We start from the raw sequence: 13795 nt of genomic DNA on the forward strand, positions 1-13795 counted from the left end.
GGGGTGGGGAGCAGGGCGGGGGCTGTCCCTGTGGCCAGCGTCACCTTCACGAAACCACCTGCTCCAGCCCCTTTTGAAGAGGGGGCACCACGACCCTGCCTAGGAGGGCCCAGGGGGCGCGCTGGCAGCCTCCTCCCAGCACGTGGTGGTCGGCCAGGGGGAAGCCCGTCAGGTTCAGGATGTTCCTGCAATCCATCCACGGACACAGCGGCTCAAGTCTCATTTTATTCCGACAGTGATCAGGGCTGCCCGGTGAGCAGCACAGGCGCCAGGCCCTGGGCAGGAAGCCCTCGTATCTTCCTCAGCCGTGGGCCCACCGGGCCCCCAGAGCCGGCTGGGGGCGGGCAGGGGTCTGGCCGGGCTCTGCTCACAAGGCCAGAGTGCCGGCTGGGCTGAGGCTGGATTCGCACAGGAGGCCCGCGCCCCCCCCCCCACGCGGGGCAGGGGCGCCTTCCGGGTCAGAGGGGCGGCGGGGCGGGGCGGGGCGGGGCGGGGCCGGGCCGGTGTCCTGGGGGGGCGGGGCGGGGCCGGTGTCCTGGGGGGGCGGGGCGGGGCCGGTGTCCTGGGGGGGCCTGGGCCGGACTGTCACACCTCCTTCTTGCAAGAACCTGTGGGTGGAAGGGGCGGGGCTGGGGTCAGCAGTCTCCGGCCCAGCCAGGTCCGCCCGCTCGGCCTGTGGCTGCCCCTCCCCGCCCCCTCTGGCCTCTCTGGGCAGGAGCCGGCCCCAGCCTCGGGGTCCTAGGCTACCAGAGTGGGGGGACTCTGTGGGCGGGGAGGTCGCGGGAACCCCGGCACTCACAGGAGCCCAGCTGCTCCTCCAGGAAGGAGATCTGTTCGCTCAGAGAGTCAATGCGGTCCAGCTGCTGGAGGGAGTGGGCCAGGAGGCTGCCCGGGTCCGGGAGCCCGTGCTCCAGGGCCCGCGAGGCCAGGCTGTGAAGTGGGGTCAGCACGAGCTGCAGCTTCTATGGGGCGGGCGGAGGGCCCGGTGGAGAAGGGCCTGTGTGACCCTGGGCCAGCCCCTCACCCTCTCTGTTCCACAAGGATTTAAGGACAATAGGGTGGCCAACCCCCAGACTCAGTTCTAGCTGCAGGGCCCTGGACGTCCATCAGAGTGAGCTTCTGCGCCAGGAGACCGGGGCAGGGGGCAGCACAGACGGACATCCCACAGGCCAGCCTGGCCAATGGTCCCTGAGGCCTGGGACCCCTGGGTGGAGGAGCTAGGAGGGGGGGACAGGGGCTACTGAGGGGTCTCAGGCCAAGGACCCTGCGGAAAGGCCGCAGGGGCACTCTGTCCCTGAAGGGACAAAGGCGGGGGTGGGCTGGGCCGAGTTCTGGCTCTCTGTGTGGCCCCGCCCCCTCCTTTCCTGGCATCCCAGACACCGTCTGCTGCCCCTGCCCAGCATGGCGGCCAGGCCAAGGGCACCCTAGGCTGTCAGCATCCGGAAAGCCTCCCGCCCAGGGCTCCCCCACTAAACCCTGCCCCCATGCCGAGGCCCCCGGGTACCCAGCCCAGCCCGCACCTGCTCCAGCACGTCCACCCTTGACTGAAGCCTCTGCACTTCCTCCTTCACCTCACTGTCCACTCCTGGGGAGAGCCAGGTGCCGAGTCAGGGGGGCCGGGCTCCCCACCCTGCACCCCACCACGGGCTGGCCTCGCATCCCGATGTGGGGCCACCAGCCTCTGCTCCAGGTGTGGGGCGCAGCCCTGGGTACCGGGTTCCCGCCCCAGCTGTCGTGGCAAGTCCTCCCCCAGCCTTGGGTCCTGGCCGTCCACCAAGGCCATCCTCCAGGTCCGGAAGGTGGCTCTGGGCAGACGCAGCCTCACCCCGCCCGCCCCTCGGTGCTGGGGTCCCCGTCATGCTGAGGGGGTCCGGGCTGAGGTCCGTGCCGCGCTCTCGGTCTTGGTGCCGGGCTGCCAACGGCGCATTATTACTCACGGTACGAGTTTGAAGTGTCACAGCGCGTACCAAAAGTAATAATGTCCCGTCACCAGCGGAGGGACGTGCTGTGTCTCCAGGCTGCCCGGGCAGGGACACTTGGGCGCCTTCTTCCACTCTGGGCTGAGTTGAGGCCCTCCCCGCGGTCCCCGGGGGATGCCACCACCCATCCACCCTCCAGTGCGCCCGTCACCCCCACCACCCTGGGCCCTCCCTGCCCACCCCCCAGGCGCATCAGCAAGGGGGGCAAGCGGGGAGTTTACCTGTCTCGGGGTTCGGGGCCACCCTGGGGGCCCCTCTCCCGGGCAGGCAGAGTGCCCCGTCCACAGATGGGCTGTGCCCCTCCCGGCACTGACACCAGTAACTGCCCGCGGTGTTGACACAGCGCTGGGGACAGCCGCCCCCTCCAGCCCTGCACTCATCCACGTCTGTGGGAAAGGGTTGTCAGGCAGGGGGGCCCATCCTGAGCCCCCTCGAGACCCACCCATCGGTGGGCTACCCAGGACACACAGGAGGTGCCTGGAGGACCCCTCCCCTCTGGGAGGGTGGAGCCAGCCTCACCTGTCTGGCAGGTGTTGCCCTGCCATCCTGCAGGGCAGTGACAGCGGCCGGGCTGGACACAGCTCCCTCCGTTCTGGCACGGTGGCTGGCATATTGCTGTGGGTGGGTGGGGAGGCCCGTCACCAACTCAGGAGGGTCCCCAGGGCCCCGCAGCGGTGGCAGCCAGGGAAGGGGTGCCATACCGGAGATGCTCACTCAGGTTTTGAGAGGCAAGCAGCTGGTGCTTGGCCCCGGGTCTGGAGAGCGGGATGGACCGCTCGCTTGCTGGGTTCTACTTTAACTGACCCCAGGTGCTAGGGGCCCTTACCTGCTCCACAGGACCCGGGCAGCCCGCTGGTCCTCTTCCAGCCGGGACAGCAGGCATAGCGAGGCCGGGCGGGGGCCGGCCCAGGGCTGCGGCGGTAGGCAGTCTTGTAGAGGGTCCTGCGGGATGGGTGGGGGCAGCTCAGAGGGGCCCGGCCCTCACAGGGGGCCTCAGTGGTGCCACCAGGTCTCCTGGGCCCCGGCCAGGCCTTCCCCAGCCGCTGGCCTTCCGGGCTGGCTCCGTCCCCATGCCCTCCAGAACCACATGAGCCGTCTCCCACAGCGTGGACAAGGTCACCCAGGTGTGCCCCCAGAGGTCCTCTCCCCCAGGGATGGCACCTCAGGGTCACAGCACAAGCTACCTCCCCGGCCCAACCTGCCGTGTTGAGCAGGACCCCAAGGCTTGGAAGGAAGCCTGGCTGAGCCTGGCGTGGAGCAGAGGTGGCACCCCGGGGGAGAGCCTCCTATTCTAGGGGCGGGGATCTAGGCCCTGAGGGGCAGGGGCTTGCCACACCATCTCCCATCCCCCACCAGGGAGGTCTTCAAGAACCTCACAGAAAATAAAATCTTTTTTTTTTTTGCGCTACGCGGGCCTCTCACTGTTGTGGCCTCTCCCGTTGCGGAGCACAGGCTCCGGACGCGCAGGCTCAGCGGCCATGGCTCACGGGCCCAGCCGCTCCGCGGCATGTGGGATCCTCCCGGACCAGGGCACGAACCTGTGTCCCCTGCATCGGCAGGCAGACTCTCAACCACTGTGCCACCAGGGAAGCCCGAAAATAAAATCTTTTAAAGCCACATCCCCACAGCGGAGAACCAGAGATGCACGCCCCTCACACTGGCACAGACTGGGACATCCTAGGTGTTGGGGGCAGTAGGATCTCCATCTGTAACTGCCGGGGGCTGCCATGGGGAGAGGGGTGCCCACTGGAGCCCCAAGGGCAGGGCCAGGACGAGGAAGGTTTCAGGGAGCAAAGTGGGTAAGAGATTGCAGCCAGCCATGTTGGGTGGGGGTGGGAGTGCCCCCAAAGTGGAGGGGAGCAGACAGGGTGGGTGACCCCTCTAAAATGAGGGTGGGGAGTGGATGCGCCAGATGCCCTTGTAGCAGCTGATACTTGAGGTCACGGCGGTAACTTCCTGAGTCGGGACCGCCCAGGTTACGACAGGTGTGAGTCTCCGCCACCCACTCAGACGTGGACTCAGCGAGTCCTTTCACTGCTCTGGGCCTCGGTTTCCCTTCTGGGGCGCACTGCCTTCCGGGCCCCAGGGCTTGCGCGTGGCAGATGGGGCCCTGCGGCGGCAGGCGGCGCTCACCGGTAGGTGCTGCAGGCTCGGTACCCGTCGCAGGTGGTGAGGAAGGGCTGGTACACACGCTGCACAAAGGACTCGGACACGGGGCCCCTGGGAGCCCCGATGACACACACCTTGCGGCTATGGGGTGATGAAGGCCAGAAAGTCAGTGGGGGCTCCCAGGGCTGTGACCCTCCCAGTCCCAGAACCCAAGGGAGCTGGAAAGTGGGGAAGGGATTTCCCATTGTCACCATGGGCAGGACCGTCAGCAGGAGCCACAGGGAAGCCACGGCTCCTCAAACATTGGGGGCTGCCCTGGGGAGGGGCCGAGGGCTCCTGGCTGCACATCCCCACTTCCCGAGCACCCAGAGGCCCGAGCCCTGGCTCACCCAGGCCGGTAGACATGCTCGGTGCCACCCGCCGCCAGCACCAGGAACCAGAGCAGAAGCAGCTCCTGGGAGCCCCACATGGCCTGTGTTTCCGGATGGAACGGCCTCCTCCTCAGGATGGCCTGACGCACAAAGCACAGCCCTGTAAGTCCCTCTGCAGATCCAGCCTCGAGCCCGTGCCCCTCGTGGAGACTGTCCTCTTGGCTCCGTGACACCCGCCCAGCTCATCCACTTTGTTGGGACCTCTCACCGCAGCGGCAGAGCCTCCACGGGCGGCGTCAGCTCTCCCCACCCCCATCCCACCTGGACAAGGAGGCCGGCCCCTCCGCAGCCACATACAGCCCGCCCAGGGACCACAGAAGGGCCACGACATCCGGGGTCTGGGAACAGAAGCTGAAGCCCTCGCCTGGGGAGAGAGACACCTGGACAGCGCTGGGCTTGGTCAAGTTCACTGGGGAAGGTGGGGGCCCAGGGCGGGCATCTGGACTACGTCTCCGTCCCCTGGCTGGGTTTGGTGCCCTTCCCACAGGGCAGGCCTTGTACTCCCCACCTCAGTCTGCAATTGGGGTGTTAGTGGCAGGGCGGAAACCCACTCCAGCTGGCTTGGCCCTTGTGGCCTTCAGTGACCTCACGTGCCAGACGGGGAGCCAGCCGTGGTGGCTTGGGTGTCCACTGGGGGGCAGGTGACCAGCAGGCAGGGGCCACTATGGTCCTCCTCAGGGTGGGGCCGGGGCCTTCACTTAAGAGGGGGTCACTCCTCTGCCGGGGACTAAGCCGGTAGTGCAGACAGCCTCCAGGGCTCCCAAGACAGTGGCCCTACTGGGCCCCCAGATGGTGGGGGGATTGGAGCAGCAACCCCACACGCCAGTGGAGCCGATCACCGTCCCTGCCCTGGCTGTGGATGGGAGCCGGGGAGGCCCAGAGAGGGATTCCCAGGGAGCCCCAGCTGGGAGCTGATGGTCTGCGACAAGCCAAGGGGACGGGGGCGGGGCTGCTATCTGCGTGCACAGCCAAGGGTCTGGGGAGCTGGGAGCTCCCTGCTCCCATGCTCCGGGCGCCCCATCCGAGGTTTCCCCCAGGTGGGCTGAGCCTGGCCCTGCAGGCCGCCCCCCCCCGCCCTGCGAAGGAAAGGGCACAGGAAGGAGATGAACTGGTGTGTATGGTGGGGGCGGGGAGCAGAGGCTGGGTACAGTCACCTCCCTCTCTGGGACTCTGGGACTCAGTTTCCTCAAAGACACCACTAGGGTCTTGGAGGCCCCTCCTCTGGCTCCTCTGGTTTATGGTCAGTCCCATAAACCACCATGAGCATTACTGAGCCCAAGATGCCCGCCCAGGCCGACCCAGAAGGAGGCGATGCCACGCCTGGTCCACAGGGGAATTCAGCTGGGTGTTCGGTCCATGCTCTTCCCATGGCACCACGCGGCCCTGGGGGGCAGGAAGGCAGCTGCACGAAGGCTTTCCTGCACCTCCTGTTCTCTGTCACGGGCCTGAGAGGGGAGGGCTGGGTGGCCGAGCAGGCAGAGGCTGCAGCGGGCAGCTGAGGTGTTGGACTTAGTTTGGGGGCGGGGGGTGTGCTTCTTAGCTGTTTCTGGGCAGGGACATGTCCTGCCAGTCAGGGTTGGCTCGGAAGATGAACTCTGCGGGGAGCACACTGTTAAACGACAGCGGGCCTGGTGGTGGTCCAGGCAAGAATTGAAATGGTGGGGACAGGTGGTCCTGCGGAGTGGGCCCTGGGAAGGCAGAGGTGGGCCGGGGCGCTGGCAGGGGTGGGCAGGGGCCTCCGGGGTTCCGCAGACCCTGAGCTCTCCCACACCGGGCACCTGGAGGGCGGTGCATCTCATTCAAATGTAACTGTCCTCCACAAGCACCTCCCCAACCTATCGGAAGCTGGTTAGAAAGGAAATCGTGCTTTTTAAAAGAAGAGAGTTGATTTTTGAAAGTCACGCTTTTCCCCTAGGCCAGAGGAAGCCGAGGGCGCTGACCAGCCTGTGCTGGGCTGGCAGAAGCTCCTTTCCCTTTGGTGCTACAGCCCTGCTGGGGCGGGGGAGCCAGGGCAGGGTGGTCTGTGGCGCCTCCACAATGATAAGCAATAATGTCCCGTCCCCTCTGAGTGTCTGCACGAGCCCGGCCACCGCCTTCCCTCCCACCTGCCCCGGGCTGCCGCCTCGCTGCCCCCACCCGGGGAGACAGTCGTTAGAGGGAGGGGCCTGACTCCACCGCAGGGCGATAGCCCTGGGTTCCCCCCTTCCACGGTGAAGGGTGCTTTGGACGTTAGGATGGGCGGGGGTGGATGCGGAGAGGCGGAGTGAGATTACAAGACTGATTCCCTGGGGGTGCGCCCTCTCCACCGCCCACCCCACGTCTCCCCCCTGCACGGCCGGCTCCGTGGGGAGTGGGAGCGAGGGTGGAGTGACACCTCCCCCCCTCCGCCACCGCAGGGTACGGCTGGCCTGGGCTGCGGGGTCCGGGGCCCGCGAGGCTCTGAGTCAGGTCCTGGGGGAGCCACAGGGCCCGGATAGGGGGATGAGGGGCTGCGGCGCCCCACCCGTCCCCCGCCCGGGTCCCCCGCGCGGCCCGGCCCGGGTCACCTGTCACCAGCAGGGGGCGCCCTTTCCCAAGGCCGCTGGGCCCATTCTCCGGACCCAGCCGCGAGATCCGGGGCCGGGCTGGGGTTCGGGTGCCCGCGCGGCAGAGCCCGGCGCTCCCGGCCCGTTCACCTTTGGGCTCCCCGCGGTCGCCCTGCGTCGCCCCCCAGCTCCGCGCGCGGCGAGGCCCCCGCCCCCAGCCCGAACGGCGAACAGACCCCCCGGCCGCGGCCGTCCCCTCGCCAGGCGCCCCGCTCCCTCCGCACTCACCGCCCGATCCGGGGCGCGCACGCGCCGCTGTCGCCACCGCGCAGAGGGGCCTCGGCCCCGCCCGCCCGCCAACCCCGGCCCCGCCCCTCCCGGCCCGCCCCCGGCCCGCCCCCACCCTGGGTGGGCTCCGAACCCCCGCCCGCCCCCATTGCGCAGGTTGGGAAACTGAGGCCCCGCGGCGGACGGCGCCCCCGGGGCCGAGCGGTGAGTCAGCTGGAACCGGGTCTCCTGACGCACTACCCGCCTCCGAGCGCTACTGCCCCTCCCAGCCGGCTCCCGGGGACGCAGGGCTGAGCCGAGAGCCAGGTGCCCGGAGGCCGCATGGGGAGCCCGCGCTGGCCGCGGGTAGCTAGCTCTTGACTCCCCTAGGCTGAGCACCGACTCCCGGGGATGGCCATAGCAACCGGGTGGCCAGCTCCCTAGGCACCAGGGGCAGGCTAAAGCGGACCGCTGCCCTGCAGCCACACGTGGGGTGGACGTCAGTGATCCCCAGGCTCATAGCCGGTACTTCCGGAGATCACACAGGTGGGGGCGGGGCTCGGCAGAGCCCAGCTGAGTCCTAGGTGTGACACCAAGCCTCCCTCCCAGCCAGTGTGCCAGGTTAGGGGGCCTGCCAGGCTCCCACCTGGTGCCCCCTTTGTTCAGGACAGTTGGGACCACCCCTGAGTGCTCCTCAGGCCTCCAAGGAGTCCCCCAAGTGCATGGTCACCACTGGGGGCTCCTGGGCCAGTCACCTCTCCTCCTCTCCAAGCCCCCTCTCCACATTTGCAACATGGGCTAAAGCAGCCCCATGTGGTGGAGTGGCCAGCAGTGCCCACTGAGAGACAGCAGCCGGCACAGCTGGAACCAGGTGCCCCGTGCCCCAACACCTCCTCCCCTGGGGAGCTCTGTCATGTCTGCACCAGCGTTGTTACAGCCATTAGTGTGCATGACACCCTGGGCCTGTACCTCTTGGCAGTTTCTGCCCTGGAACTGGACCCCAGGCCCTGTTCACCTAAGTGCGTGTGTGTGCGTGAGTGTGTGTGTGTGTGCACACGTGTAAAACGTGCCCAGGCCCAGCCAGGCCCCCCTGCTGCTGCCCAGAGCATCACCTGTGGCACTCACCTGGAGAAGCAGTCTCCCTCATGCCCCAGACACTGGTGGCAGCTGCTCTTCTGAGCGGTGGGGGCCGCCCATTCCTCCCTTGTGCCGGGGTCTGCGGATCAGAGACACAGTGTGGGTTAGCACACAGCCTTGGTCACCGTGACATCCAGGGGCTGGGGAGGGGGACGGGGCCAGCCTCCATGCGGCTGTGGGAGCTTGGCCTGTACTTGGCCTACAGACCCCCACCCCTCTGATGGCCAGAGCCGAACGGGCCTCTCAGGCCTGCCCACACCCTCAGCCTCCGTGTGTCTGTTGCCCGGGAGTCCTGAGTCCCGGGATGGAAAGCTCTGCAAAGCCCGGGGTGCTGGGTGGGCATCCTGCAGGTTCATGGGGAGGGGGGCCTTCAGCTCGGGGGGCATCCGGATCAGGCCTACTTTGGTGCACAGGAGGTAAAGGAAGGGAGGGGACACAGGAGGCTGGACAGGAGCCCCTTCCTGGACCAGGGGCCCCTGGAAGTCCCTGGAAGATGACCTGAGGGTGGCTGGGGTGGCGGGGGCTGGGATGCCCGTGACTGTGAAGTGGGGGGTGGTCCCTGGTGTTGCGGTGTCTCTTCCCCCCCAACCCAAGCAGGCAGCCCCAGGCAGTAAAGAGTTAAGGGCCAGGCCCAGGGGGACTGGAGGGAGAGCTGCCCTGCCCTGTTCCCTGCCCCCATCCAGTCCCTGAAGCTGGTCACTTGACCCTTTGACCTCAGGCCTGAGCAGAAAGAGGCAGCCTGGAGAGCTGCGTGGCTGGTCCTCGCTCTGCTGCTAAGCTGGGCGGACCGTTAGCACCTGCTTTCTCATCTACAAAGTGGGTGTTTGTCACACAGACTGCTGGGGTGGACATGACAACAAGACTGTCAGGGGCCAGGAAGGGCCCCCCCGCTTGGGGACCTGGGCTGCTCTGGGTGGGGGGCTCGCCTAGGCTGCAAGGGGAACCAAGAGAGCGCCCACACTGCGCCGCACCAAGCTCTCCCTCTGCCCGCCCCCCAGCCAGCGCAGCAGAAGAGGGGGGCTCCTCCTGGGGCTGTGCTCAGTGCCCCCCACTTGCATGGCTCCTCCTGGCTCTAGATTTGGCTTTGGGGTTCCCACCCCTCACCGGCGCCCCTCCCCGACACCCTCGGGGTGCTCCCCCACCCTTGGGGGATGATGCCCTCGGGACACGCAGGTCACAGAGAAGAGGGGCCAGCTGAGGTGGCCTTACTGCCAACCCGGGGGCTTCCCCGGGAAAGCAGAGCGGGCTCGGGAGGGCGTGCGAGGGGCAGGGAGGCCGCTGCACTGGCTTCTCCATCCAGGGGTCCCAGCAGCTGCTGGGCTGCCCAGCGTAAGCGTCAGGGTCGGGCAGACCAGGCTGGCATCCAGATTGTGCCACCCCCAGCGGGTGCCCTTGGCCAAGGTGAGGATGGCACCCATGGGGGGGTGATGCGGTGGCCCCAGCTAGCGGAGTGCAGACCCTCAGAACTCAGCCCGCAGGTGCCTGCGGTCCACAGAGCCCGCAGAGGGGCGCTCGCCCTGCTCTCCCCCCTCGCTGCCCTCCAAGGCCGCCCCTGCGTACCTGGTGCCGCCCTGGGGCTGGCTCGGCCATGGCCACCACTGCTCCCCCCTCAGGCCAGGGTTGGGCCCTACCCCTCGCCGGCCACCTTGAGGCAACTCCCGAGGCCGCCTGCCTGTCCTGTCGGCTGGAGCCTCCGTCTCGGCCATGGGGACGGTGGACTCGGGGCAGGGAGGCTCCTCCCGGAGCGAGGAAGGGCGGCTTTTTATGCTCCGTCCCCGTGTAAATCGGGATTGGGATGGGCCCTTCCCAGCCGGACTTCCTGTGTGTGCTGTCCGCTGATAACGGGGATCATGTCAGTGAACAAACAGGAGGCCGAGGGGCGGTGGGGGGCCGCCGGGGGAGGGGCCGGGCCCAGCGGCTGGGGCGGGGGTGGGGGAGCTCTCCCCGGGGACTTGAGAGTCTAATCCTGAAGCAGCCAGAGACCGTGCTTGGGCCCAGCTGCAGCCTGGCTGGTGACCCTGGGACCCGGCTGGGCCCAGTGTGTGACAGAGGACATGGCTGGCACACAGGGCCCTCCCAGGGCCGTGGGTCCACCAAGCTGGTGGGACCGCATTAGTGCGGCTCCACAGAGGGGCCCGTCCTTCCTGTGACCCCCAGGGCGTGCACCTGCACCCCCGGATGTGTGTGCCAGGGCCCGGGTGTGGGAGCGGCCAGAAGAGAGCTGGGGATGGGGCAGGAGGCTGGGTGGTCTGAGAACAGCCTGCTCTGTGAGTCCCTGGGGCCTAGAGTGGCCATGGTGGGGGGTGACGGAGAGGGGCAGACGTCAGTTCAGAGGCTCAGGCCTTCTCTAGGAATGGGACGGTGGGCCCCCTACTCCTGGGCGTGTGCGAGCGTGGGTGAAAGCCCCCAATCCTACTTCCAGGGTCCTGTTCAGAGGAGGGCAAAGCGCGTTCCCAGGCCCCCTCTCCTCTCTTGGCTTCCAGAGGCTGAGGGGGGCATTGCGGGAGGGATGCAGGAGCCTCTAGGTGGCCAAAGGGGGTGCTCCTTCAGATCCTCCAGGTGGTCCAGCCCCCAGCTCGGACCCGCAATTTCCTCATTTAGGCGGTGCTGGGGACCCGCAGGCCGAGCACCTGTTGCTGCGATGCTGGTTGGCTGGGTGCCCAAAGGAACTGGGCAGCTACTGAGGACACACCTGGCTGAGGGCCCTGAGTGAGCAGCGCCCCCCAGACCCCATTGTCCTCGGGTCCGAGCCCTGCTCCGGGGTCAGCACTCACCCACCCACAGGTGGGACCCTCTCCGACTCTCTGGCCTTGAGCATCTCTGCTCAGCCCCACCTCCCTCCGGCCCCACCCAGCTGGATTTCCCGGCCAAGAGGGAGGCCTGAGCAGCTTGGGAAATTCCACTCCCCCCCCACCCAGAGCCGCCGAGAGCAGGAGGGAAGTCTGCCCACCCTACTGGCGGGTCTCAGTGGTCAGCAGGGACTGCTCCCTTCCCCGCCCCCACGGGAGGTTCTCTTGCAGGCATGAGGCTGGGGTCAGCCAGGGCCTTCTCTTCTCCGGGCCTCAGTTTCCCCATCTGTCCCATGGGGCCAAGAGAGCTGCCAGGCAGTGAGGTGGCAGTGACGGCTGAGGAGGCTCTGGGCCGTCAAGCGTTGCTGGTTTGAGCGGAAGGAGGTCTGGGGGTGCTCATCCCCCATCTCTTCCCCTCCAACCCACGTGGCCCACTCTCGGCCCCCTGGCTCTCCCACCCGAGGGCACATCTGTCCAGAAGGGTTAGGGTTCCTTAACCATACACTGAGTATGTCCTGCTTTCGAGAATGTAGGGGCCACGTTGGGCTTTGCTCCCACCAAGGAGGTGACCCTCTGCCCACATCACTTAGACCCTAACCCTAAGCCTAAACCTAACCCTAACCCTAACTCTCTAACCCTAACCCTAACCCTAACCCTAAGCCTAACCCTAGGCCCAGGGATCTGCTCTGTGCCCCTGGGTGGAAGAAACAGCAGACATCAGGGTTGGCTGGGCCCCGCCCCTTCTGTGTATGGATGCGGAGACTGAGGCCCAGGGAGGAAAGAGACTCACCTCAGGTGAGCAGGGACGGACCAGGACAGAAGCTGTCCCCTCTCTCTCTCTTCTCAGTGAGCCCCCAGTTCCTCTGTGTCCCCCATGCAGGGGCCGACCTATCCCTGCCAGGGGACGGGCTGAGGTTGGGAGTCGCTAATTAGCCAACTCTGTGTAACGGTTAATGGGCCACCCCTCCCTCTAAAGCATGAGGCTGTTAGGGAACTTTCTGGAAGGATGCCCAGAGCACAGAGACAGAATGGTGGGTTGAATGGTGGAATTACAGGTATGGGGAGGGCAGAGTCCCGGGTCCTCCACATCCCAGTCTTCCCTTCCCTGGCTCCCCTGCTGCTGCCCACTGGTTCTGGGACCCCCACTGCTCTGTGACCCCCTCCCGACAAGCTCTGCCCTCCCACAGCCCCTCCTGGGCCGAGACCAGAACCAGGGCAAGGAAAGGAGGCTTTGGCTCCGCACGCCAGCCTGGCCCGGCCTGTCGCCTAAAACCCCACGGTGCCCTCCACTCTCAGGTCCCAGAGCCTCAGAGCCAGACGCGGGAGATGGGCTAGGGTCCTGCTCTAACCCGCTGCAGGTCCGGGACCGGGAGGGTCTGCACAGGAGGGTGGGCTGGTGCTGGCTGGCACCTTCTCAGACGCCAGGAGGGTCCTGGGGGCTGGCAGAGGGGTCACGGGTGCTTCCTGCCCCATGGGCCCCCTTCCCGGGTGCTGGGGTGGGTGGAGCTCACTCTGTGGTCCAGGCTGGAGGGGGAGTCAACCTGGGGTGGGCCAGGACTACCCCCATCCTCAAGGAGTCCCCCCTGCCGCCCCCAACCCGCCCGACCCTGGCGTCTGTTTGAGATCATCCAGCACACCACCACAGCAGGAGTCAGTTTGGGAAGGAGTTGGTGCCTCCCCTGAGGGCAGGGCAGACCCCCCTCTGGCCAGCTACCCCCACCCCACAGGCCCAGTGTGGAGGTGGCCACCTGGTGGGATTGGTCAGCGACCTCCAGGCTGTCCAGGCCGTCCACACCTGGGTGTCTCAGAGACCCGGGCCTGGAGCCTCGCTGGCCTTGGGTGTGGCGTCCAAGGCACGGCCCCAGTGGGGTTGGGAAGCTGGTGTTCTGGTCCCAGCTTTGGCTCGCACGGCTGGAGCCTCTGGCCACAGCGGGCCTCGGTTTCCCCACCTGCCCCATGGTCAGTAGGTGAGATGGAGCTGCCTCCCAGCCTGCCTACAGACGTGCTGAGGTTGACTGCTGATGAGTCGTGCTGCCTTACCTTCCCAGAGCGTGCTGGTCAGGCCGGGGGCATGGCGGGGGCAGCCAGGGTCTCCTGGTCCTCCTGGGACCTTCCTGGGAGCCCTCACCGCCGGGCTTTTGGCCTCCACAGGCCCAGGAGTGGATGGACCAAGCCCCCAGCAGAGGCCAGCGTGGGCATTTGAGGTGGCCTTAGGGGCGCCAGGCGTGGTGTGTGAGCCGGGCTGCAGGAGGGAAGGCGCAGCGGACAGAGCAGGGGAGAGATGGGGCTTCCTGTTTATCCCCTGGAATGGCCCGCTGGCCTCGGGGACAGGATGGCTCTGTCAGCCAGATTCACGCCAGATGCGGCTGACCCTTCATCAAGGGATGCGTGCGCTTGGTCCAGTGACCCATCCCCAGTGGGGCTGGAAGGGAGCTCGCCTTCCCCTGGGTCCAGTGAGCTGTTTTCAGTGCTGGGCCAGGTCCCAAAGGGAGCCAGAGGTCCCACAGGGAGAATGGGGTCTGTCCAGCAGCTGGGGGTCTTCATCTCCCCCCCAGCCC

At 67.2% G+C, this 13795-nt stretch overlaps 1 protein-coding gene across 4 annotated transcripts; it reads right to left on the reverse strand.

The window, feature by feature from the left end:
- Nucleotides 1-212: 212 nt before the first annotated feature.
- EGFL7 (EGF like domain multiple 7) lies at nucleotides 213-8530 on the reverse strand. Of its 4 annotated transcripts, none has more exons than XR_014016023.1 (10): nucleotides 8437-8530; nucleotides 4478-4599; nucleotides 4113-4229; nucleotides 2806-2921; nucleotides 2499-2594; nucleotides 2201-2365; nucleotides 1521-1585; nucleotides 800-930; nucleotides 541-608; nucleotides 213-481 (listed from the first exon to the last, which is right to left on the reverse strand). XR_014016023.1 is itself a non-coding variant. In XM_081236498.1 (10 exons), exons 2-9 carry the CDS (start codon nucleotides 4555-4557, stop codon nucleotides 586-588), a joined length of 825 nt encoding a protein of 274 aa, XP_081092624.1. In that variant the 5' UTR covers nucleotides 4558-4599; nucleotides 8437-8530; the 3' UTR covers nucleotides 213-481; nucleotides 541-585. The 4 variants fall into 4 exon arrangements, 3 of the variants coding, with proteins under 3 accessions (XP_081092624.1, XP_081092625.1, XP_081092626.1); XM_081236498.1 differs by having other exon boundaries at nucleotides 800-962; XM_081236499.1 differs by having other exon boundaries at nucleotides 800-962; nucleotides 8424-8509.
- Between the last annotated feature and the right edge of the window lie 5265 nt (nucleotides 8531-13795).

Source organism: Mesoplodon bidens, assembly GCF_964165515.1.
Source record: "Mesoplodon bidens genome assembly, chromosome: 6".
Lineage (NCBI taxonomy): Eukaryota > Metazoa > Chordata > Mammalia > Artiodactyla > Ziphiidae > Mesoplodon > Mesoplodon bidens.